We start from the raw sequence: 25,781 nt of genomic DNA, 5'->3' as shown, positions 1-25,781 counted from the left end.
TATTGATTGATGTGTTTTATAAAGTCATCAATCGTATTGGTCTCTCCTTTCCATATTAAAATAAGGTCATCGATGTACCTCCGATAATACCTAATAGTTTCCATTTCAAATCTTGTGTCATAGATGTAGTTCTTCTCCCCCTCCCCCATAAATATGTTGGCATATGCTTGTGCAAATTTTGTGCCCATAGCGGCTCCTTGCTTTTAGACAAATAACTCTCCCTCAAATCTAAAGAAGTTGTGTTCTAAATATATTTAATACTGTCTAGTATGAATTTTCTTTCTTTAGCTGAGTTTTCTTCATCGTCCATTAGTGTTTTCTCTACAGCTTCAAGTACTTTATTATGCGGGATGGAAGAATACAAGGCCTGGACATCTATAGTTTATCCATTTAGATGATGTACTCCATTTTTGGTCTTGACACTCTTTTTAATAGGCTAGTCAAGTTTTTTAAGTATGACCATAATTTCTTGCCATAAGGCTGGAGTTTAAGGTCTATGAAGTGAGATAGGTTAGCTGTAAGAGAATCAATCCCTGAAATGATTGGTCTGTCGGGGGGCAGTCTCTGTTCTTATGTATCTTTGGGATATAGTAAAATATAGATATCTTAGGGTTTTTCATATATAGAAAGTCAAATTCTTTATCGCGAATTATACCATCATTCTTTGCTTTATGCAGTAAAAGAAACAACTCTTCCTATTATCTATTAGTGGGATCACCTGTTTATTTTTTCATACGTAGAGAAATCTTTTATGAACTTATTTGCCTCATTCTGATATGCATCTCTGGGCCTGATTCAGCCCGCTCGCGAGCGCTGAGCGTCCGGCTCTGAATCAGGGCCTCTGTTCTGAACTACAACTGTCCCCCTTTTATCAGCCTGTATGTATTCACACACACAGACGACAGAGTACTGGCACTTTGATGTGCATGGGAAGCGAATGCTGGCCCATCTGTTCCAAACACACAGTAGTTACTGTACTGGAGCACTAATTGGTAATACATGAATGCTGGCTATGATAAGTGTCAGAACACACAGAGCATCTCAGCTTGCTGCATATGGGGCTATGTAGCTGCAGATCGGTCAGTGTGCCCATGCTGACCCCTGTCCACCACCAAAAGCGCCCAGAATGGGCAAGTGAGCATCAGAACTGGATCATGGAGCAATAGAATGAGGTGATTTGGTCTGTAGAATCACATGTTCTTTTACATCATGTGGACAGTCGAGTGCTTGTGCATCGTTTATTTGGGAAGATATGGTACTTTTACTTTGACATTTACCACCTACCTAAACTTTGTTGCAGACCAAGTACCCCCCTTCATGGCAACGGTATTCCCTGATGGTAGGGTGCATTGCCCTGCTGAAAGGGGCCACTGTCACACTTCAAAAATTGTTCAGAAATGGTTTGGGGAACATGGCAAAAAGGTCAGGTTTTTACTTTGCCTCCAACTACCATAGTTATCAATCCAATCAAGCATCTGAGGAATGTGCTGGAAAAACAAGTCCGAGCCATGGATTTCCCACCTTGTAACTTACAGGACTTAATGATCTTCTAATGTCTTAGTGCCAGATACCACAGGACACCTTCAGAGGTCTTAAGGAGTCCATGCCTCAATGGGTCAGAGTGGTTTTGGTGCCACAAGGGGAACATACACAATATTAGGCAGATGGTTGTAATTATATGGCTGATCGGCCTGTGTGTGTATGTATGTATGTATGTATATATATATATATATATATATATATATTTTCTTTTTTGTCACTAGTTAGTGAGCGCTCAAACAGGTCACTTTTCGGTTATTTCAGCTCACGAGCTCGGGGGGCTGCTAGTAGAAATGTCGGCACCGTTAGCTGTGCGCGCCCGAACGGAGCAACAATTGAATTGTTCCATCGGGCGCAATCTAGTGGCCGCCGGCCCACAACACACCTAAATTCCCCCCCATCTCTAAATGATCCCAGAGATGAGCAGTGGGGATGATTTATTGTCTTAAGAAGTCCCTTGAGTGCTGCCGTTTTTGGATATTTATGTGACCCTTTCAACACTGTGTGGAGGGCACCTGGGCAAGTTAAGTACTGTTTTGTGAGTGCCGGTCATGTCGGGGTGTATATATGTATGTGTGTGCGTGTGGTATATATATGTATGTGTGTGTGTGTATGTATATATATATATATATATATATATATATATATTATTAAGGCTTCTTAGATATGATCTGAAATTTCACAAAACCTATTGAATTTCTGCCACTCAAACGTAAAAAACAATGAAATTGCGATCATTAAGGCTGACGCGTAGTACAGATATGGTATGCCATGACACCACGTGGTTAACTGCAGAATCAGCACTCTCATAGAGTGAGATTGCTGTCACTCACAAAATGGTGGAGCTGTTAATTCACAGAATTGTGTGCTGCATGGAATACACTCATGCAGTTTATGCAACTGAGCAGTTACGTGGCACACACATCCCACTCAGTGTCCACAATCTTCCCATTCATTACCCACAATGATCCCACTGGGTTACAACATCCTTCTTACTCAATACATCCATCTCATTCATTATACACAATGTTCTCCCCAGATTTTTTTTCCAGCCAGTTGGCATCAAGAAGTAGCCAGGTGGGGGCCTTTAATAATAGCAATAATAAAATGTTTTAAACCCTGACCGTATAATTATTTAAACTTGAAAATAACATTGTATATATTAATTCTCCTCTTCTTCTTAGAGAACTGTTGTCTGATTATGAAAAATCTGCAAAGTCTGTAGGATCTGGTCCTTTTTATACAGCTCCCATATACTGTCCCCACTTGCAGGCACCCAAAGTGCCGGGTGGTAGGCTATTTTTGCCGGGTGGTGCACCCACAAAAACAGCCTGGGGAGAACACTGATACACATTCAGCTCCGTAATTGCTAAAACTATCATATTCTGTCTATATGCATGTACACTATCTTAGCTTTCATGCTGCTATAACTTCCCCAATCCCTACAGCTGTATGTTCTCCCAACTGTGCTAGTCTGCATGCCCTCATCCACACCAATATGTCTTTCCCCATGTGCACCGCCATGTCTTCCTGCATCCGTGCCACTGTTTCCTTCCATCTGCACCACTGCCTTGCCCAGAGCCATTATCTTCAAATCATCTCTGCCACTCTTTCTTCTTCAATCTTTACCACTCTGTCCCCCCCCAACCGTGCCACTCTTTCCCCTCCCACCTGCACCTATTTGTCTTCCCCCAATCCCTACTGTTGTGTGTTCTTCCATTGTGCTAGTCTGTATTCCTCATCCACACCAATCTGCTTAGTCATCTGCGCTGCTCTATCTTCCCGCATCCATGCCACTCTGTACCCCCCCCCAAACACATAGGGGCCCCCTGTATTTAAGCACAACCAGCACTGGGCTAGTCAGAACCAGTTCTGGTTGCCAAAGTGTGGGGGACAAACATCGTAGGGTACCCCTGTACTTAGCGCAACCAGCACTGGGCTGTGATCTGGTCCTGGAAATACAAGGGGAAAAAATGAGTATGTTCCCCCTGTATTATTTTGAACCAGCACCAGACTTTTTTTTTTAGCGGGTGGCTAATGCCACAGCCAGGGGAGCCCTTTCACCGGGACCCCCTGCCGAAGCGTTAACCCTGACCGCTAGTCAGCCCAGTTTGGGGATCCCTGGGGACCCCCCCAATAAAGGGGTCTCCCTCTCCAGAGCACCCCAGACCTAGGTTGATGGCCCAGGGCTATCACCAGCACCCCTGGGCGGTGGGTGCCAGGTTGATAGTGTGGTGTATATGAAAATATAAGTGTTGTCTTTTGCAGTAGTACAGGTGCCAGCAGGTATCCCCCGTATACTGGCACTTGGAGAACCACAAGTACCAGCAGGTGGAGCATTAAGAGCCCGCTGGTACCTAAAGTACCCCTGCAAAAGAAATATTAAAATAAAACAAACTCTGTTTTATAAAATATTTTATTTATCTGCACCTTCACTTAGGGGGCAGCAGCCTTTGACCTCTTTTTCATGGCTGCCGCTTCCCCCAGGACTTCCGCGGCGTCTTCACCTGGAGGGCTGCGTCCTTTAAGCTCTTTTTCACTGCCGCCGCTCATCCAGGACTACCCGGCATCGTCTTTCTTCAGCAGCTCTTGTCTGCTGCTACCTGGCCGACGGACTGGCTGGACGCCGCCTGGAGCTGGCTTTTTATATAAGCCAGCCAAAAGGGCGGGGTGATGACGTCGTGAGCCGTGATTGGCTCGCGGCAGCCATCTTCAAATTTCAAAAATGGCGCCTCAGCGAAATTTTCTCCTTCATCCACTAGGGGACACTGGAGTCTCAGTACAGTGGGTATAGATGTGGGATAACCGGGAGTTGGCACTTTAATAAATTTGAATAGTAGCTAGCTCCTCCCCCTCTATACCCCCCCTACAGGTCAGTCTAAATTTTGTGCCAAGGGAGCTGGTCACATACAAGAGCTCTCTGCTAAAAAATCAATGGATCCTCGATCAGCAAACAGGTGTCAGAGGAGGCGGAGCCTGTATATCAGGGAGTAGAGGCGCTGATTGCAGCGATACGCCAGGTGTTACATGTTGAGGACAGGGATCCTGTAGAGGTTAGGCCGTCTTATCTTTAATAAAAAGCAAAGACTGGCAGCCTCCTTTCCAGTGTCTGAGGAATTGGACGAGATCCTTACCTCAGCGTGGAAACACCTTGATAAAAGGTTTCAGATTTCAAGGAAGCTTTTATCATACTATCCCCTTCCTGCAGATAGCAGGCATTTATGCGAAACACCTCTGTCAGTGGACGCTTCAGTGTCATGTCTGTCTAAAAAGACAGTGCTCCCTGTTCCAGGTGCAGTGTCTTTAAAGGAGTCTTCTGACAGGAAGTTAGAAACTACCTTGAAGTCAATGTACACTGTAGCAGGGGTGTCTCTTCGACCCGCATTAGTCAGGTGTTGGGTAAACAAGGCGGTGGAAGCATGGGCTACGCAGCTCGCTTAGGGCCTTAAAACTGGGGCTCCGGCGGAGGATCTAGTTCCTCTAGCGGAACAGTTTGCAGAGTCTGCTGCTTTTCTTGGAGAGGCTTCTAAGGATATTTGTAGTCTTTACTCTAGATCCTCTGCCTTGGCTGTCTCAGCCCGCAGAGCCCTGTGGCTGCGACAATGGCAGGCGGATGTGGAATCCAAGAGAGCCGTGGAAGCGCTTCCATTCACAGGAGAAGCTCTGTTTGGAACGGAACTGGGTAAGTGGATATCTCAAGCCACAGGTGGTAAGTCCACTTATCTCCCATCTGCTGCTCCTCCCCCCAGGAAGTCCTTTGCCGGACCGTCCTTTCGTATTCCTGGGAGATTCAGGGGCCGTGGCAGAGGCGCTCCCGCTATCTCCCGTGGTCCCAGAGGCACGGGTAGAGCCACTGCATCCTCCTCCCAGGAGGATAAGGCTTCAGTTAAGCCTCCAGCATGACAGGCTCCCTTCTCTCCTGGGGGACCCCAGGGTGGGAACTCTCCTTTGCTACTTCAAGGAAGTTTGGACCAAGTCTTGCCAGGATGCGTGGGTCCGGGACATCATTATTCAGGGGTTGAGGCTGGATTTTCAGATACAACCTCCTCGTTTTTTCACAAACTGTTTGCCGGCATCTGCGGACAAACGGGTTGTTATACAGGAGGCAATACAAAAGCTACTGTCTTCTCGAGTAAAAGTGCATGTCCCTATCCACCAGTAGGGTCAAGGTTTTTATTCCAGCTTGTTTGTGGTTCCCAAGCCAGACGGCTCGGTGAGACCCATGCTGAACTTGAAACCTCTCAATCCTTATTTGTAGACTTTCAACTTCAAGATGGAGTCCCTGCAATCCGTCATTGCAGGGCTAGAGAGGGGCGAGTTTCTCGTATCCTTAGACATAAAGGATGCTTATCTCCACATTCCCATTTGGCCTCCTCATCAGGCATTCCTTCGGTTCGCAGTGCGGGCCTCTCATTTTCAATTCCAGGCCTTACCTTTCGGTCTATCATCAGCACCAAGAGTGTTCACGAAGATCATTGCAGTAATGATGGCCCTTCTTCGGATATAAGGGGTTACTATCGTCCCTTACTTGGATGACCTACTCCTCAAGGCTCCGTCAGTCCTTCAATTACTGCAGGACAACACAGAATCTGCTGTTGCAACACGGATGGATCCTGAATTATCAAAAATCTCATCTGCAGCCTACACAGCGTCTCCTTTTCCTAGAGATGATTTTGGACACAGTGGAGTGTGTATTCGCCTTCTGGGAAAGATGGTTGCGTCTTTCGAGGCCATCCAATACGGGAGGTTCCATGCCCGTCCATTCCAACTGGACCTTCTCTCTCAGTGGTCAGGGTCCCGCCTCTTCCGTCACCAGCGAGTTCAACTGTCACTCAGGACTTGGACATCTCTCAGTTGGTGGCTGAATTCCTCTAACCTATTGGCAGGCAAGAGGTTTGCATTGTGGGAATGGATTCTCCGCACCACAGACGCAAGTCTGAGAGGATTGGGGGCAGTGACTCAGGGAAGACACTTTCAGGGCCGCTGGACTCTGCTGGAGGCAGTACTGCCCATAAACATTCTGGAGCTAAGGGCGTGTTCTATGCTCTTCAGGTGACACATCCTCTGTTGAAGGGCCAGGCCATCAGAGTGCAATCCGACAACGCCACGGCTGTGGCGTACATCAACAAACAGGGCGGTACCAAGAGTCGGTCCGCCATGAGGGAGGTAAGCCACATTCATCTCTGGGGAGAGGAATATGCGGTAGCGATATCAGCAATTTTCATACCAAGGGTTGAAAATTGGGAGGCCGATTACCTCAGTCGACAGGACATTCATCCGGGAGAGTGGATGTTCAATCCGCAGGTCTTCTAACAACTGCTTCAGTGTTGGGGTCTCCCTCAGGTAGATCTTATGGCATCGAGACTGAACCATCAACTGCCATGTTACTGCTCCAGGACAAGGGATCCACAGGCAGTGGCGGTGGATGCTCTAACAGCTCCTTGGTGGTTTTCAGTTTGTCTACCTGTTTCCGCCACTCCCACTCCTTCCTCGTCTGCTGCAAAGAATCAAGAGAGAGGGGGTAAAGGTTCTGTTGGTGCCTCCAGACTGGCCCAGACGGGCGTGCTATTCCAACCTACGTCTTCTACTGATAGACGACCTGTGGCCTCTTCCTCTGCAAGAAGATCTACTGCAGCAGGGTCTGTTTATTTATCAGGACTTAAAGCGGCTTCGTTTGACGGCGTGGCTGTTGAAAGGTTATCCCTTCCAGGGTGATTCCTACAATGTTAAGGGCTAGAAAGGAAGATACCTCTAAGCACCATCATCGCATATGGAAGGCATATGTCACTTGGTGTGAACACAAGGGTGCGTCACTGTCAGAATTCAATCTTTTTCTACAGGCTGGTCTGGGATCTTTAAAAGTTCAAGTATCGGCTTTGTCGATTTTCTTTCAAAAGCGACTACCTTTTTTACCGGATTTCCAGACTTTTTTACAAGGGGTTGTCAGATTACAACCTCCGTTTGTACCTCCTACGGCCCCATGGGATTTGGATTTGGTCCTCTCTTTTCTCCAGTCTTCCCTATTTGAACCTTTACAAACAGTTGAATTAAAATTTTTATCATGGAAAGTGGTTCTCCTGTTGGCGCTCGCCTCTGCTAGGCGTGTGTCTGAGCTAGGGGCGCTTTCTTGTCCGCCTTACCTCATTTTTCACGAGGATAGGGCTGAGCTACATACGCAGTTACCCTTTTTGCCTAAGGTAGTGTCGGCGTTTCACATGAACCGATAGTAGTTCCGGTGTTTAAAGAGGATTCTTCGGCTTCCAGATCTGGGCTCTTCGAATTTATGTTGATGGGACAGCATCCCTCCGGAGGTCGGATATGCTGTTTGTTTGATATGATATGGTGCGGCCAGGCTGGCCGGCTTCTAAGGCTGCTATTTCAAGATAGGCTTGTCTGATTGTCAGAATTTCTGGCTGCATCAAAGCGGCTGCCCACGGGGTTTCCCTGATCCAGCTTTGTCGATTGGCCCCTTGGTCAGGCCGGCATACTTTTACAAAGTTTTTTTTTTTTTTTTTACAGTTTTGACACGTTTGCAGTTTCTGATTCACAGTATGGCCGTGCTGTTTTGCAGGGCTCTCGGCACTCTCCCGCCCGGGATGTGAGCTCTGGGAAGTCCCCACTGTACTGAGACTCCAGTATCCCCTAGTGGATGAAGGAAAAAACAGGATTTTGGTACTTACCGTTAAATCCCTTTTCTCCGATTCCACAAGGGACACTTAACGCCCACCCGGCGCTGTTCCACCTGCATCTGCCAGGTTTGGACAGTCAGTTTTTTTCTTCAAGGTCTGCTTGATTTGTTTGCATATTTGCTTGTTCTGTAGGTATGTTCTAGTTCTCTTCTCCTCTGTTATTCTATTTCCAGCTCTCCTCGGGCACAGTTTATTTAGACTGACCTGTAGGGGGTATAGAGGGGGAGGAGCTAGCTACTATTTCAATTTATTAAAGTGCCAGCTCCCGGTTATCCCATATCTATACCCACTGTACTGAGACTCCAGTGTCCCTCGTGGAATCGGAGAAAGGGATTTAACGGTAAGTACCAAAATCCTGTTTTTGAAATGGGCAAACTCTGTTCTCACCATTGAAGTCAATGGTGATGAGAACCGCTTATTGGCTGAGGCGCGGAAGGCTATCCTCTCTAAACCAATGAGCGCTCCGCACAGGGATTTCTGTACTGAAATCCTACGGCGGAGCTGTAATTCGGGTAGTACTACTAATTAACGAGGGTCCATGTTTTTTTTTTTTTCCTTACTTTTGCCAAGTCTTTGGATTGCCTACTTTGGAACGAAGAGGACAGATCCACGCATAGGAGGAGGTGAGTATGGATTTTTTAATACAGGTACTCCATTGGATAATCTACTGGAGAAGAGGACAGAATGGCTACAGGGATACATAGGTGAGTATGTCAGAGTGTGTGTGCATGTATGTTTTAATAAAATTGTATTTTTCTACGGTGTGTTCTGTGGTTTTTCAATATTGCTTTTGCTGTGGACAGTGATGGCGGTGAGTGACAAAATTTGTGGGTCCCAGGGACCCACCACTTTAACAAAATGGGGTCCTGCCTGACCATTTCTGGGTCTCATCATAATTTATGCTTTAGAGCTCCCCATATGCCTCTCAGACCTCCCCACATCCCCTAAAATGATACCCCCAACAGCATCAGATATCCCCACAAGCCCCTTAAATGCATTTTTTAATGCCTCCATGATCTTTCAGGTAATATGACTGTTCACAAAACCCATAGTGAATAAGCAGGTTTACCATATTATCACTTTAAACTGGGACACTCGTTGCCCGCTACCCCCTCCCCCGGGTCCCGGCTGCAGCTAACACCCTCTTAATTCCCCTGAGCTCATCGCCTCTACCGCCCGCAGAGGACAGCCAACTTGGTGCACCTGAGTGAAGCCACAGTGAGTACACCTGCTGGAGGCTTCTATTGAGGCTGCGAAACAAATTGAAACTTCCTATCTGTATAATGGTGGATTCGTGAGGTAATGGTTTAAAAACTGTAACTTTCTCAATTACCTGAACCCCAAAAGGCCTTATTCTGGAACAATAGCTACCTAATAAAACAAACCCCAAGTCTAAATTCGTCCCCTACCCTGAGTTATGCCTTCCCAAAAATCCCCCATAGAGAACAACAGAAAAGTGGTCCTAACTGAGTGTGTCAGAAAAAACTGTCAGTTGGAACTTTAGATTACTTCCAAATCCTAATTTATTATGTTTTTGGTCTGAAATTTGCAGCACCTAGTGACAGTTCTACCTGCCCATTTCAAATTTCAGCTTGGTACCTCCTATAGCTTTTGAGGTGTAGCCCCTTAAACACCCTGCACCCCCCTCTCCGGAATTCTCTATGGAGATTTCCGTTTTTTTGGATCCAGCCTTAATCTAAAGCCACAACTGTGCCCTTATAATAAATGTTATGTGTATGCAATACACATACAAATTATATGTATGTGTATGCAAGTCTCCAGCACTCCTCCTTGCTGTTTAAAGGCATGTAATGGCGCTGGTGCCTTCCATGGGGCAATCACCCGTATGCATTCAGAACAAATGAAAGCGGCACTCAGCGACTTAGGCAAACATCGCATACTTTGGGCCTGATTCAGAGGCGATCGCAAAAAGCGAGCGCTCGCTCTGAATCAGGGCGGGCACTGGTTTTTTTAGTTGCGGCCTCCTGGCCGCTCGCATATCTGTGGGTGACCACCCACAGCTTTTGCGAGTGGCCAGGATGATGGTCGCGATGGTCAAGACCATCGCGACCATCGGGCTTGTGACGAGACCCTTGTGGTAGGATCTCGTGGCCGCAAGCCCCAGAGAGCTTCTGGCTCTAATAGAGCCGGAAGCTCTCTCACTTGGGAACGCCTCCGTTTGTGAAGCCACCTCCCGGCCACGCCTACAAAACGGGGCGAGCTGTCGATCAACATCGACAACCGCCCCTTTTGTAGTGAGCCATGGAGCGAGTGCTCTTTGCCTTTGCTCCGGGGCTCGCGCGCGCGCAGTGGGCCACCATCGACCCGCTTGCGAGCGGGTCTGAATCAGGCCCTTTCTTCCAAGTCGCTGAGTGCCGCTTTGATTTGTTTTGGATAAATATATAATTTATTGGGTTTTTTTTTATTATAAATTCTTTGGTGGTTGGTCCCCATCTCCATTATGCTCTTGTAGCCTGCAGCCACCACCGTTTTCAACAATTGCTTCCGTGATATTACTGTTACAGATGATACTTCTTTGTGAATGGGTGTTAGCACAACCTCAATGCTTCACACACCTACCAATGGTCCAGTTTGTCACATGCTTCATGTTTGTTTCTTGGTCAAATGAGATTAAATTGATTATCTTTTAGGAGGCCTAGATCAACCATTTAATATGTATCATACGTATGTAAAAACACAGATTTGCAAAATGTTACTTTTATTATTTTACATGACTGTGTGTTTATTTGATGACATCTATGATTTGCTGTAAGAAGTGGTAATCGGTGTGTAATACCCCTTTCACACTTCCATCAAATAACCCAGGCTATTGCATATGAATGCGCTGTGCAGTGTGAAAGGGCCCAGTTGAAATTACCTGGGTCGAGGGACCCGGCATTTCAACTCTGGTAACGAGCAGGGTTGAACATGAGTTCAACCTGGCTTGCAGTTTAGAGTGAACAGGTAACCCGTGTCGAGGCGACTTGGGTCCCGTTTACTGCATAGGAAGTGCCTGGAGATGGTGTCCTCTCCAAGCGCCGGCTCAGTGTTGGCGGTGACGTGATTGACCCGGCATTATTGCCAGTCTGAAAGAATCTCGGGCAGGTCGCACCCGGGATCAAAGCGAGGATAAATCCTGTGTGCGACCCGCCAATTGCGATGTGAAAGGGGTATTAGAGGGTAAGAAATGGTAATACGTGTTTTAGAGGTGTTCAGACTAAGATACTGTTACGCAGTAGTAAGCCGATGTGGAAAAGAGAGGAATGGAAGCTTTAATTTCAAAATAGCGAAGCATGGAAATAATGTATAGATGTAGTAATATTGTATTATTCCAATTACAAATGCTACATTCCAGATCTAATTTGAGACTTTTTTTTTTTTTTTTTTTTCCCGACAGATGGTAAGATGCCAGCAAAGAGGAAACCAGTACTACCTGCCCTGAATTTAGCACCAACGATTGCCGAAGGTCCTTCACCAATAAATGATGGGTCGTCTGAGTAAGTTTATTTAAAATAGACTTGTAATGAACATCTATAGACTGCACGCCATAACATATGAAGCAGCTTTATAATTCTTATTGACTGTTAATTGGATGATATTGGCAAATCATGTATTATACTGATAAGTTTTTGCTTGCAACCAATAACTGGTTGCAAGCAAAGGAGAAAAAAAAAACATTGAGTGGTCTACACCTGTTGTAACTGAAGAAAAGTTCTACCCTAATTTTCTTTCTCATTCATCCTATTTGGGTGACCTTTTTACCTTAGGAGTGTAGAGGATGTGCCTAAGTTGCCTGTATTATAAAACATGAAATGGTCTTTTGGCCTCCACACCCCAGCATGTTTTAATTTAGTGGCCATGGGGTGGTTATTGTTTCTTTGTGTAGCTGCAAAAGCTATTCAAATTAATGAATTGTCTTCAATGTATTATCTTTATTTGTAATAGCTGGGGTCTCTGTGAGAATTCCTCCGGAGAGGGTTTCTGCACTTCCCCACTGCTTCCCCAACCCCACCCAATGCTTCTCGAGTCGCAGTCCACATTGTCTCCTATGGTGGCTGGGATGGGGCTTTGGTGTTGCAGAAACTGCCATTCAAGGCCTCTTTACATTCCTTACATGGGAGGTGTTTTTTTGGGGGGCTGTTGCCTCTGCAAGATGTAGTGGGAACTGGCTACCATATCTTGAGTCACTTTATATGGTCTTTCTTGAGGACATGCTATCCTACACAACAACCCCTTATTTCAGTGCAAGGTAGTATAGCTATTGTAACTGAACCAGGATATTGCTATCCCTGCTCTGGGTCCAGACCTAGCCGCGGCCAGTAGAGATTCTCTGTACCTACAGTATGTTAGAACTTTGCAGGTCTAAATAGATAATCTTCCTTGTGACTGTTGGATTATGTCCTGGTGCTTTACAACACATAACTGCAATGAAACCTATAGTGGTTAGATGACTTATAGCTACCATTAGATGGGCGCATATCTTGGAGAAGGTTTAGGTTCTTGATAATGCTGTGGCCCACTATACCAGGTTGGTGAGCAACCAGGACAATGTGGCATAGAGCCTCTATCAAACAGTTGTGTCACTGAGGAGGCAGAAGATGCTGATCTCTCTAACACTGACTCCCCTCTGGGGGAGGATGAGAGTCAGTCTAAAATTAATATTCCTGCCTTGGTGCAGCCTGTTAGGTCCATCTTACTCATAGAAGATGACGAGCCAGCCCCTAAATCTAAGCTCCCACTTTTTAAACGACAGAAAGTGGCTTCAACAGATTTCCCTCTATTGGATCAACTAGCTGAACACATGGCTGCAGCCTGGCAGATGCTTGGTAAGAGGTTTCAGCCCCAAAAAACGTCTGACGACCTGTTATCCATTTCGTGCAGCTCATTGTTCAAAATGGGAGACTCCCCCCTGCAGCAGATTCACATGTTACGTTTAATTAAAAGTGCTATGTTACCTATGCCTACAGTAACCTCTTTAAAGGATCCTACAGATAGAAAGGTGGCATCTTGCCTTAAATCGATATACTCTTTCAGGAGCTGTTGCCCGTCCGACCATGGCTATTGCATGGGTGGCTAAAGCTATAGAGAGCTGGGCTGATGCACTTGAGGACTCTTTTTCCCTCACATGCTTCTAGAGATCAGATGTCTTTCGTCGCTCACATACGAGATGCAGCTTCCTATTTTGGAGAAGCGACGTTGGATGCCAATCTCCTAACCAGTCTCGTCCGCAGTGTCTGCCCGCTGTATCCTGTGGCTACGCTCATGGAAGGAAGATGCGGATTCTAAGAATGGCCTAGAAGTGTTACCCTACAATGGGGAGATTTTGTTTGGCCCAGACCTTGACAAGATTGTAGCTACGTTGGCGGCATCAAAAGCTGCATTTCTGCCTTCAGCAACAATTGCCTACAAAGCCTCAGACTACATCTTTTAAGTCTTTTCGTCCTCACTGAAAGCCTAAAGGTCAGTCCTTTCCTAGGTATTCTGCTTCCACTAGTGCCGCCATGCCCAGGACCAAGCAGACCTTAAACACCAGACGCCCCGCTTCAAAACCAGAGGATAAGCCCTCAACCTGATGGGACAGGCCTCCCTCTGGGGGATCCCAGAGTGGGAGGCCGACTTCTTCAGTTTGCCCAGTGCTGGTCTCTTAACCAAGCATCCGAGGTGGTTTGACAAGTGGTCTCTCACGGGTACACCCTCTCATTTCTTCGACGGCCTCCCCACTAGTTTTTCTACACAGGCCCTTCTTCAGACCCGAACAAGGCCAGAAAGCCATACAGTCCTTGCTGCAGGCAGGGGTAATTGTGCCAGTCCTGCTATCTTAGCGGGGGACTAGTTGTTGTTCTACTCTTTCTGGTTCAGAAGCTGAATGGGTCTCATCGGCCTATCCTCAACCTCAAATCCCTGAACAAATTCCTCAGGTTATCCAGGTTCAGGATGGAAACCCTTTGATCTATCACCCTAGCTATGGAGCCTGGGGACTTGATGGTATCTCTGGACATCCAGGATGTGTACCTATAGCGCCCTCAAATCAGCGATATCTCTGGTTTGCAATACTACAGCAACACTTCCAATTTCAGGCTCTGCCCTTTGGACTATCCACAGCTCCACGGGTGTTTACCAAAATTAAGGATATCAAGGCGGCCACCTGCGTGGTCAGTGTGTCCAACTGCTCCCATATCTGGACGACCTCCTGCTCCAGCAGGATCCCCAGAAGTGCTTCACCGCCATCTGTAGCTAACCATTGCTTTCCTTCACAAGCACGGATGGTTAATCAAATGGAAAAAGTCCTCCTTGAATTCCTCACAGAGAATGATTCATCTGGGAGCCTTGCTGGATTCTCAGGATCAGAGAATCTTTCTGACATTAGACAAGATCTCCACACTTCAACTACGAGTGTGCAGATGTCTCCACAGTCGCCGGGTGTCGATCCACTCAGCAATGCAGGTTCTGGGATCCATGTTGTCCACCTTCCACATGGTGGAGTATGCTTGGTTCCACTCCAGGCTCAATGGGTTACCCCATCAGATCAAAGCTCAGACGATGGTACTGTCTCCGGAGGGTCGCCCCTTTTGGATCCCGGACTGTGTACTCCGGGGTTGGGGTGCAGTGACCGATCCACACTCCTTTCAGAGCTGTTGGACATTGGTCGAATCAACCTTGCCAATCAATATATTGGAACTTCGAGCTGTCTACAGGGCCCTCATACTGGCTCAGGTCGTGCTTCACGGGAAACCTGTACAGGTACAGTCCGACAATGCCACATCAGTGGCTTACATCAACCATCAAGGAGGCACTCGAAGTTGGGCAGCAATGACAGAAGTGTCACGCATTCTGACATGGGCCAAGGGTCACTTCCCAGCCATCTCTGCGGTGTTCATTCCAGGAGTTCTCAATTGGGAAGCAGACTTCACCAAGAGGATTTTCGACTCCTAGTGAGCAGATGGGGCCTCCCGACGCAATCACAAACTGCCGGTGTGCGAGTCCCAGAACAAAGGATGCCAAGGCAACCTTTGTAGAGGCATTATCAGTGAAGTGGACATTTTTGCGTACCTATTCCCTCCAGTCTCCCTTCTTCGAGTTCTTCGGAAGTTCAAACAAGACGGAGGCACTGCCCTGCTGGTGGCTCCAGCTTGGCCCAGATGTCATTGGTACTCAGCTCTTCGGAGTTTCTCCATTGACACTCCGTTCCTCAACAACCAGACCTGTTATCTCAGGGTCTGTCTTTGACGGTGTGACTCTTGGGACATCCCTCTTGAGGTCCAAAGGATTCTCTAGCTCTGTAGTCAAAACTAAGCTCAGAGCGCATAAGCCAGCCTCTTTTCGGATCTACCACATGGTGTGGCATACATATTTCCAGTGGTGTCGTACCAGAAGCTACGACCCCCAAGCATTTAGGATTTCCAGAGTTCTGGCCTTCCTTCAAGCTGGATTAGACCTTGGACTCCACCTGGCCTCACTGAAAGTGCATGTCTCCGCTCTATCAATTTGGTTCCAGCATAGACTTGCTCCACTACAGAATGTCCACACCTTCCTCCCAGGGTGTTCTCCGTACACAACCTATTATAGCATTTATTTATAAAACAGTCACACACACACAGTCTTAGCAACTGACAGCAAATAAAAATATTTTAGTAAGCTAGTAATAATTACCTTATATATTATTTGACATATGTCATTCAATGCTTGATCCCTGGATATGGCCCAGAAATAAATATTCTCTTTTCTCTAGAGAGATAAAGATTAGTCTTTTTATCAAAGTCACTGAATATTAGTATGGCTAAGTAGTCTATGCAGTTATTGGAAGGTATCCTTTCAATAGATGTTTTTACCTGCTGGCTCCAATCCTGTATAGCGAAGATATATAACGGGGGCTGATATACCTTAGTGGATGGTACTGCTCTCAACCCAACCAGCGGGGAGCGACTGATACCGGTGAGTGTCGTTTTAGGAATCCTGGGGCCGCGTGATCAGCGGTGATGGATGCCCCACTTCGTGTGCCGTTTACAGCTCCAACTGTTAATGTTGTGAAAGCAGGCTCCTTAAGGTTGGCCCAGGGCCGTGTCTGGCCATTCCGTCTCCCACTCTGTGTGCCGCCGTGTTGTGCAGCGGCAAGGGCAAGCCCGTTCCCCCGACTGACTCGCAGCCGGTTCCTTTTTCATGAGTGGGGACTGTAGCGGTATGGCACTTGGAGGCTTGTAGAGCCAAACGCTGTCAGCGGGCAGCCACCGGATCCCCCAGTAACATGCAGGAGCCGAGGCGAGCCATGTCCTCGGGATCGTAGAGATATAAAGAAAACACCTACGTGTTTAAGCGTCACATGGACGTCTTTTTCAAGGTGGGTACATTGTGGTCATATCCAGATACTTATGTAGCATTCTTAATTAACTTGATACAATACAGCTGTTATTCAGTTAAAACAATTTGACTCGAGAGCAACCATTTAAAATATTGAGAGATTTCATAATCACCTTATTGAAATGGTCTTACATTTTCCCAGTTTACTATATTTTATTAAACAGACTGTCATATATCAGTCAATAAAATGAGTGAAAAAAAAAAAAATATATATATTTATATTTATTTCTACATCAGGACCCATAGGGTAACCACAGTATACCTTGGGGTATAGATGATGACGTCAGGCACGGGCACCACAGAGTTAAGTTTTGAAGCCTTCCAGGTTGCACTGGTCCCTCTCCTATACCCCGAGCCAAGGCACACCAGTTTCGTTGGTGCCCGGCTCTGAGTCGGAGCACATGTTACAGAGGGGGGCTGTTATGGCCCCTGAAGTTTTTCTTTATGCAACTGTGGCTGCACATCTGAGGGTACAGCATGGACAGTCAGTACTGACGTCCATGCTGTCACTCCCAACACCCCGCCGGTACCGATCCTGGGATGCTGGTAGGCATCTGGGGTCACAGCTAGCGGTGACCCTCGAATGCCTGGACTGTGGCCGGATCCAAGGGGGGCAGGTAAGTGGCGGGGTCCCCGCCGGACAACACAGTCCCAAGTCCCCAGGCAGGGAGCTCCCTGGGGACTGGCTGCAGCGTGGAGCCAGGTACAAACCTGCGCTTCCACTATGCCCCTGGGATAGCGGACCGCGGTTATGCGGCAAACGTCCGGCGTCCCAGGGGCTAAATGCAAGCCGGTGGAGTTCACAGCCGGCGCCTCCCCCGCCTCACCACAGTGGTCTGGTCCGTCTATGTAAACGCTCCTCCCCCGGGCCCGCCTCCTCTCTGCTCCTCGGCGGCCATCTTCAAGATTTGGCAAGCGCTGCTGGAAGCTGAAGTCCGGTGGCATCGCGGTCCGGTTGCCCCTGCATACCTCTCCTCCGCTGTAAGGTCAGTGTATGCAGAGCTGTTTCCTACCAGACTTTGTGTCTGTGTTGTTGAGCTCAGCGCTGATAGTGCAGGGATTTCTTCTGCATTGTATGTGACTACTTGCTAGCACTGCTGCCTGTACTTTCACTTTCTGACTGTCAGAAATTTTACTATCCCTGTCTTCCTCTGCTAAAGCCCTTGCGGTGCAGTGTTACAGGGTGCTTATTGCCTCACTATACAAGTATTTGCCTCTGAGGTGTGTCACATACATTCCGTTCATCATGTCTGAGAGTGAACGTGACTTTTCTCTCCAGCTAAAGTGTACCACATGTAATGTACCAATAGCGGAGGATGATGGTAACTCTGACTGGTTATGCAGGGTGTGTTGTTTAATATCGCACCCGATTTCTGCCACTGCGCTAGTGCAGGAACCGCCCTGGGCTTGTTTTGCTAAGGCTTGAAATAGCTTTTGAGTTGATAGTCCCATTACTTTTGGCCCCTTAAAAAGTGGGAGGCACATATAGAAACAGTTGTAATTCCTAGACCGTTCACCTGATTTGTATGTAATTACCCTCAAATTAAATCTGAAAGTCTGCAGTTAAAGCAAATCTTGTTTGTTTAATTTCAAAGCCATTGTGGTGGAGAATAGAGGCCAAAATATAAAATTCTGTCAATGTCCCAATATTTATGCACCTGTCTGTATATACATTGCTACATTAGCGACCATAACGCCCAGATAAGAAACCGCAAAGCAACCAAGTGTTAGGTTCCCTAATGGGGAGTAAGAAGTAGATGTAAGGAGAAGCACAAGAGCGTAGAGGACCCTGCTCGTAAGAGCTTACTAAAAGGGAGGGGCAGACAAACAGGTGTGACACAGATTGGGTAGACGGGGAGGAAGGAGCATGTAGCAGCAAGTTAAGATGAGAGCTTTGATGAAGCAGTGGGTCTTGAGAGCCCGTTTGAAAGAATTGTAGAGAGTCTGATGGGAAGAGGGAATGAGTTCCAAAGGTGGGGAGCAGCGCGGGCAAAATCTTGGAGGCGGGAGTGGGAGGAAGTAAACAATTGGCATGAGGTGGCGTGTATTTGTTGAACGAAGAGGGCGGACAGAAGGGTGAAGGGAGATGAGGTCAGAGATGTAAATTATAGAGGAATGGGTGAGGGCTTTGTAAGAGAGTGTGAGAACCTTGAATTGGGTTCTGAAAGGGAAGGGGAGCCAGTGGAGGGCTTGTAGGAGAGGGGAGGAAGATGTAGAGCGTTTGGAGAGGAAAATTAGCCAAGCAGCAGCATTGAGGACAGACTGGAGAGGAGAGAGATGGGAATTTGGGAGGCCAGATAGGAGGAGGTTACAGTAGTCCAATCTGGAGATGACCAGTGAGTGTATGACTGTTTTAATGGCATCCTTGGTGAGAGAGGGTCTAATTTTTGAAATATTTTTAAGATGGAAATGACAGGACTGCGAGAGATTCTTGTTGTTTGGTTTGAAGGAGAGGGAGGAGTCCAGGATAACTCCAAGACAGCGCACTTTGGGACTAGAGGAGATAGTTGTGCCTTCAATTGATAAAGAAATGGTGGGAAGTGCGGTTATGTTGGAGGGTCGGAAAATGATCAGCTCAGTCTTAGACATATTAAGTTTAAGAAATCGCTGGGACATCCAGGAAGAGATAGCAGAGAGACAGTTGGAGATACGAGTGAGGAGAGAGAGGAAGAGGTCAGGGGAGGAAAGGTAGATTTGCAGCAGGAGAGGGTGGTCCACAGTGCCGAAAGCAGCAGAGAGGTCAAGGAGAATGAGTAGTGGCCGTTGGATTTAGCAGCAAGGAGGTCATTGCTGACTTTTGTGAGGGCAGTTTCAGTGTAGTGGAGAGAACGGAAGCCAGACTGAAAAGGGTCAAGGAGGGAGTTGGAGGAAAGAGAGGTGGTAAGGCGGTTGTAAACAACACACAAGGAGCTTGGTGCAAAAGAGGAGAGAGATGGGATGGTAGTTGGGGAGGGTTAGGATCAAGGGTAGGTTTTTAAAAATGGGGGAGACTAGGGCATGTTTTAATGCAGAAGGGACAGTGCCAGATGAGAGGGAGAGATTGAGGAGGTGGGCAAGATGGGAGCAGGCAGAAGGAGAGAGGTAGCGGAGGAGGCGGGAGGGTGTAGGGTCAAAGTGGGACGTGGAAGGGGGTGGAGGACCGGATGAGAGCGATGACTTCCTCTCCAGATACGGGGAGAAGAATGTCTAAGTCGGTAAAATGGATGGGGAGGAGTGATGCAGGAAAGAATGAGTATTATAAATATTAAATAAATAAGTAAATATTGCAATGTAAAGTGTACCCACTTGAAAGGCACCAATCCAACCCAACCCTCCCTGATGTCTCTGTAAAACGCCAAGGCACCGTGTTAGCACGGTCTATTAAGAAAGCAAGACTGTCTCCCCTGGGGTCTTATCACTTGCCAAGGTTTTAATAACTGCCTGTAATTCCCGTTCACTAACTGGTGCAGTCAGTGTTGAGCGGTCTGACTCCGTAAGTGAGGGCATACCCATCTCCTTCAGAAATCGCATGTCCAAAGCCATGTCATCGTGCAGTGCCATATAAAGCTCTTTTATAATTGTCCAAAAAGGAAGCAACTGTTCCTTTAAGGGGGGCCTTAATAGACAATATACGTGTATGCGGGGGGAATGGTTCCTAACACATTAGCCAAGAGCCTTTTGCATTTATTTCCCCAACGGAAGTATTTATTCCGTTGGAGATCGATATAAAGTTGGGCACATTCGGTGCATAAGGAGTGATAAATTATCATCCATACATGTAGGCCAACTTGCACGCTATTGTCAACTTTGCCTGTTGAGCGATGTGGCTGGATGACTTCACTAAAAGATATCTTTAAAAGATAGCTTTCAAAGAGATCTCTGAAAGCTATCTTTCAAGTTGGTGGTGGTACATATCGTACCATGTGTATGCAGTTTAGAACATTTTAAAGTCTGAATCGGTTTTCCAGGTAATATGGGAACCACCAATTATGGGAAACGTGCTATGGGGTGGACAAAGCTAAAGTGAGGGATGTGGGTGCGCGGAAAGTTATAGCAATATTCCCAACACCTCTGTCAAGAACTCCTATGAAGTAATCCTGTTTGAGATCTATGCAGGTAGAGGAGTGATGTGGGTGTGAGTAGAAGGTATTACATCTCTCTAAGGGATGTTAGTATCTCCAGGGATCTATTAAATGGAGTAAGTTCATAAGTAGTGCAAGTGCAGACCGTGTATTGTCTCACCACCCATCTGAAGGTCCCAATCTGTCCAGGATCGGAGACCACGTGGCATTGAAATCGCCACCCTGGAGAATGTGGCCTTCCACCCAGACTTGAAGTTGTACAGATATATCCACCATACACTATTGCTGCAGTCATGCCAAAAAGCACCCCTCAGCATGCCAGATCCCGTGGGACTCTGCTTGCACGGAGTGCCTCATTTACCCAAAAATACATCTTATTCACAATGTGATTCGACTAAGACTGAACTTCATAATTGAATATATGCGTCACTTGTATATCTGTGTGCAACGGAGTCTGAATCTATATACGAAGTGCTGGAATGCAGCAAGTGCTGAAAAAGCACATTTCTCTATTTTAGAAAAGTCCAGAGTGTTTATGATAAGCCTCCATGAGCTTGACCTTATCTGCATAATTAAGAATTTTCATAATAACCGGACGAGGTAGTCTGGTCTGGATGTCGATCTGGGCCTGTTCTGTAGACCCTTTCAACCAGCATGGGGCTTAACGAGGAGAGTAAGCCATTCTCAGTCGATAGCCATTGGGAAACAGTCTTTCAGATCCTTCGCTGATTCCAAGAGACCAATCAATTGCAAATTGTTTCTTCATTTCTTATTCTCCAAGTCCTCCATTTTGTCTTGCATGACAGTAATAGTGGATTCATGTGCACGTTTTAAAGCTTGAGATTTGACAAGATCATCCTCCACCCTGGATATGCACAGTATCGTCTCAGTAAAGCAATTAGCATGGTCCTTAATTTCCCTTTAACCCGTGCCAAAGCTGAATTGATATATTCTTTAAGACCAGACAATTTTTTTTAGCCAAGATGGGTGACAGGAGTTATGTGATCTCTTGCACATTCACCACAGACTGTGCACTATATCGGTTAGTATCGGACACGATCTACAGCGGGAGAGAGTGGGGGGCTAGTAGCAAGAGGGAGAGCAGATAGCTTCTTCTTAAATTTAGTGCTCTGACCACCTCTGGCACCATGTTGTTTCACCACAAATTTCTCCATAATATGCAGTGCATCCGGAAAGTATTCACAGCGCTTCACTTTTTCCACATTTTGTTATGTTACAGTCTTATCCCAAAATGGAATAAATTCATTTTTGTCCTCAAAATGCTACACACAATACCCCATACCCTGGTGATGAGCGGTGCCTGGTTCCTCCAACCATAACGCCTGGTATTGATGCCAAAGAGTTCAATCTTTGTCTCATCAGACCAGAGATTTTGTTTCTCATTGTCTGAGAGTCCTTCAGGTACATTTTGGCAAACTCCAGGCGTGCTGCCATGTGCTTTTTACTAAGGAGTGGCTTCCGTCTGGCCACTCTACCATACAGGCCTGATTGGTGGATTGCTGCAGAGATGGTAGTCCTTCTGGAAGGTTGTCCTCTCTCCACAAAGGAATACTGTAGCTCTGACAGAGTGACCATCGGGTTCTTGGTCATCTCCCTAACTAAGGCCCTTCTCCCACAATTGCTCAGTTTAGACGGCTGGCCAACTCTAGGAAGACTCCTGGTGGTTCCAAACTTCTTCCATTTACAAATTATGGAAGCCACTGTGCTCATTGGGACCTTCAAAGCAGCAGATATTTTTCTGTACCCATCCCGAGATTTGTGCCTCGAGACAATCCTGTCTCGGAGGTCTACAGATAATTCCTTGGACTTCATGCTTGGTTTGTGCTCTGACATGCACTGTCAAGTGCGGGACCTTATATAGACAGGTGTATGCCTTTCAAAATCATGTCCAAACAACTGCATTTACCACAGGTAGACTCCAATTAAGCTGTAGGAACATTTCAAGGATGATCAGTGGAAACGGGATGCTTTTGAGCTTCATGGCAAAGGCTTTGAATACTTATGTTCATGTGATTTCTTTAGTGTTTTTTTTGTTTTGCAAATCGCAAAAAAACTTTACACGTTATCATTATGGGGTATTGTGTGCAGAATTTTGAGGAAAAAATTTATTTATTCCATTTTGGAATAAGGCTGTAACATAACAAAATGTGGAAAAAGTGAAGCGCTGTGAATACTTTCCGGATGCACTGTAACTAGACAAACAGGAGAGCAGTAGGAAAATGGCATAGACCGATGAGGGAGCAATCTGGCCCACAACTGGGAGGGAGGAGCACTGAATAAACATACCTCACCATGGAAAAGACAATTCTTCACTGCCCTTGATGCACAGGAGACTGTAGAGACGTTACAGGCCAGCCATCGGATAGGAACAGGTAAGCAGGATAGGAGAGTATGGGGACAGTATCCTGAACAGGGAGTGCCTGCAAGCCAAAAAGGTAGCTGCAGCCAGCGCTGCACAGTTATGCTGTTTGATTATTACAGGAGAGTGAGGATAGTGAGCCAGGACCACAAGCCCCTTTTGTCTGCTGCTATCCTTTGATCCATTAAGATGGGCCTCTTATCTCAGAGGAGAGCGAGGAGCTACTTTAAAACACAGCCACTTGATTGTACTGCCCACCAGAAACTGAATTAACCGTAAATCCAAAAATACAATTTTTCCAATTTTGATCAAAACTTACTTCTTTTATGTTCCACTTAAAATTAACTAAATGTTTACACTCCATTTATTTTTTCAGAAATTTTAAATAAAATTAAAAGCTTAGGAAATAAACTTGTCTCTGCATTTGCTATTTGGGAGTTGCATTGTGATGTCTTACAATAATTATGCTACAATCACATGACAATGCTTGGCATTGCGAAGGTTAAATTTTTTTTTATTTTTGTAGGTAAAAAAAGGGTAGCACTTATTGCAGCTAAAAAGAGCAATAGTTATTCCAAGACAGTGAGTTGTTAAGGCTAAAATGAAATATTTTGATAGAGAACAAAGATTTTATAGCATCCAAAAAATAAATGTATGTTCATGTATTTGTATGTTGTGTCTAAGACCAATTTTGAGTGTCTCACTGTACTTGTTATTAGGGGGCGATTCAATTGTTTCTGTGCACCTGTAGCACCCGACTAAAGTGACGTTAGCTTTTCAATTGATTGCGGCTTTTCGCAGCAGCTGCGTTCTTACACCGAAGTCACCGAATTAGCCATCTAAAGAGGCTTCTCCTGTGCAAAGTTCCAGTTAAGGTGCACAAGAGCCGGGCACGCTGCAGTTAAGGCACCCTAAAGCTCGACTATGGGTGATTTTCATCTCACACCCTAGGAGGATGCGAGCAGAAATCCGTGAAAAGTGATGGACGTCCAAATTAATTGAATAACTCCTGATCACTTTAGATGGGAGCGACGGGTGTGAGAAAAAATTTATTTTCCCGCTTAGAATTTAGCAAACCGTTCAGTGTCAATATTTTGCTAGTCCTTTTATAACCATTCTTTTGTGCTTTGTGTGAAATAAATTACCACCGCACTGTGAAGTTATTGTTACTGCCTGTACAGGGCAAACCTTGTAGACCTCCAAAAGAAATTAGAGGAGCTGGACCTGGATGATCAACAGAAAAAGCGTCTGGAAGCATTTCTCACACAAAAGGCAAAGGTGGGAGAACTGAAAGATGACGACTTTGAACGAATCTGTGAACTTGGGGCAGGAAATGGGGGTGTGGTGACCAAAGTTCGGCATCGGCCATCTGGTCTCATCATGGCACGCAAGGTAATCTATATTTATAATAAAGTTGTATTGGTTGTGTCTGTACACAGAATTTTTTTGCAGAAATGTACTCCTTGGGACTATGTATGAACTATGGAGACAAAAAAAAAATTTCAGAATTTTTGATTGTCTGTTCGTTCTGGCATCATGAAAAAACAACGTAATGAATTAGGATGGTGTTTTCAATATTGTATAGCTTAATCACCTAAAAAGAAACTGAGGTATGTATTATCTCAATGTGACATCAAGGAGAGGAGCAATAAAGTAAAAACCAGACGCTTGACACTCGTCGCGTGCAGGCTCCTCAAGCCCCAAACATTTTTTTTTGGGACAGATATACTTCTAGGTACTGTTTATGAACTATGGAGACAAAAGCAATTTTTAGTAGAACTTGCCCAGGCTTCTCAAGTCTAAAATGAGATATATATTGCACACCCCAAACACAAAGCTTTATATATGTATGCATATATAAATATATAAATACATAGATATATATAGCTCAATGTATTTCGCCGGAAAATTCAACTATATATTAAGCACTAATCAGGCAGCTTATCTTGACTCATGAGGTTGCAGTATACATGTCAATCCAGTAGATGGTGCTCATGTTGCTTGCAACCTTTCAGTGTTACTGTAGGTTAAGTGGCTTGCTCACGAGTTAGTAACCCCAAGCATCTTTTTGTGTTAATCCCTGATGGAAAAACTGCAAATATTGTTTACAAAGACATTTTGTGATCAATGTCTACGACATATACGTCACAATATTAGATTCCACTACTGTCTTTGTAAAATTAGTTCCGCTGAGCAATAACTGACATCCAGGCAAGTGAAGCTGCAGGCTAACGCTAGTTATCTATAATCTAACATGTCTTTAATCGACTTCATCTTTTTTTGCCCTGTTCATGTTATTTTATCCATTCATGTCCTCTACATTTATAATGCTAATTACACTTTTTTTTCATCTTGTGATTTTCACCATAGTATTGTATGTAGTGTATGTATGTAGTGGTTTCCTTAAAATTTTGCGCATACTGGATTTTCGAGTTTTTGTATCTTTTTTTTTATTTTGTTGTTTTTTTACAGCTGATTCACCTAGAGATCAAGCCTGCAATCCGGAATCAGATTATTAGAGAGCTACAAGTCCTACATGAGTGTAATTCGCCTTATATTGTTGGCTTTTATGGTTCTTTTTACAGTGACGGAGAGATTAGTATCTGCATGGAGCACATGGTAAGAGAAATTAAGTTTCCCCCATTGCTTGCCAATAAAACTGTATGAACTTGTAAAGACTTATTTTGGGTATAGCTTGAAAAAGTACGGTCTCTTGTTACAACAAAATGTCCCATGTGCGCTTGATTAGTTCTAATA

The 25,781-nt window shown here is 45.7% G+C and overlaps 1 protein-coding gene across 3 annotated transcripts in view; it reads left to right on the top strand.

Moving 5' to 3' along the window:
• The window catches only part of MAP2K2 (mitogen-activated protein kinase kinase 2), an 84,429-nt gene that overhangs the window by 20,339 nt on the left and 38,309 nt on the right, over positions 1-25,781 (top strand). For all 3 annotated transcript variants that reach the window (XM_088446482.1, XM_088446481.1, XM_088446480.1), the window contains exons 2-4: positions 11,626-11,725; positions 24,206-24,416; positions 25,497-25,643. In XM_088446482.1, the coding sequence (XP_088302608.1) occupies positions 11,634-11,725; positions 24,206-24,416; positions 25,497-25,643 (450 nt within the window). In that variant the 5' untranslated portion in view covers positions 11,626-11,633. The remainder of the gene's footprint in view (positions 1-11,625; positions 11,726-24,205; positions 24,417-25,496; positions 25,644-25,781) is intronic.

This window comes from Taudactylus pleione, unplaced genomic scaffold (assembly GCF_031769625.1).
Source record: "Taudactylus pleione unplaced genomic scaffold, aTauple2 ptg000399l, whole genome shotgun sequence".
Taxonomy (NCBI): domain Eukaryota; kingdom Metazoa; phylum Chordata; class Amphibia; order Anura; family Myobatrachidae; genus Taudactylus; species Taudactylus pleione.
The sequence above is the reverse complement of the archived record's forward strand: the minus strand, read 5'-3'. Positions and strand labels throughout refer to the sequence as shown.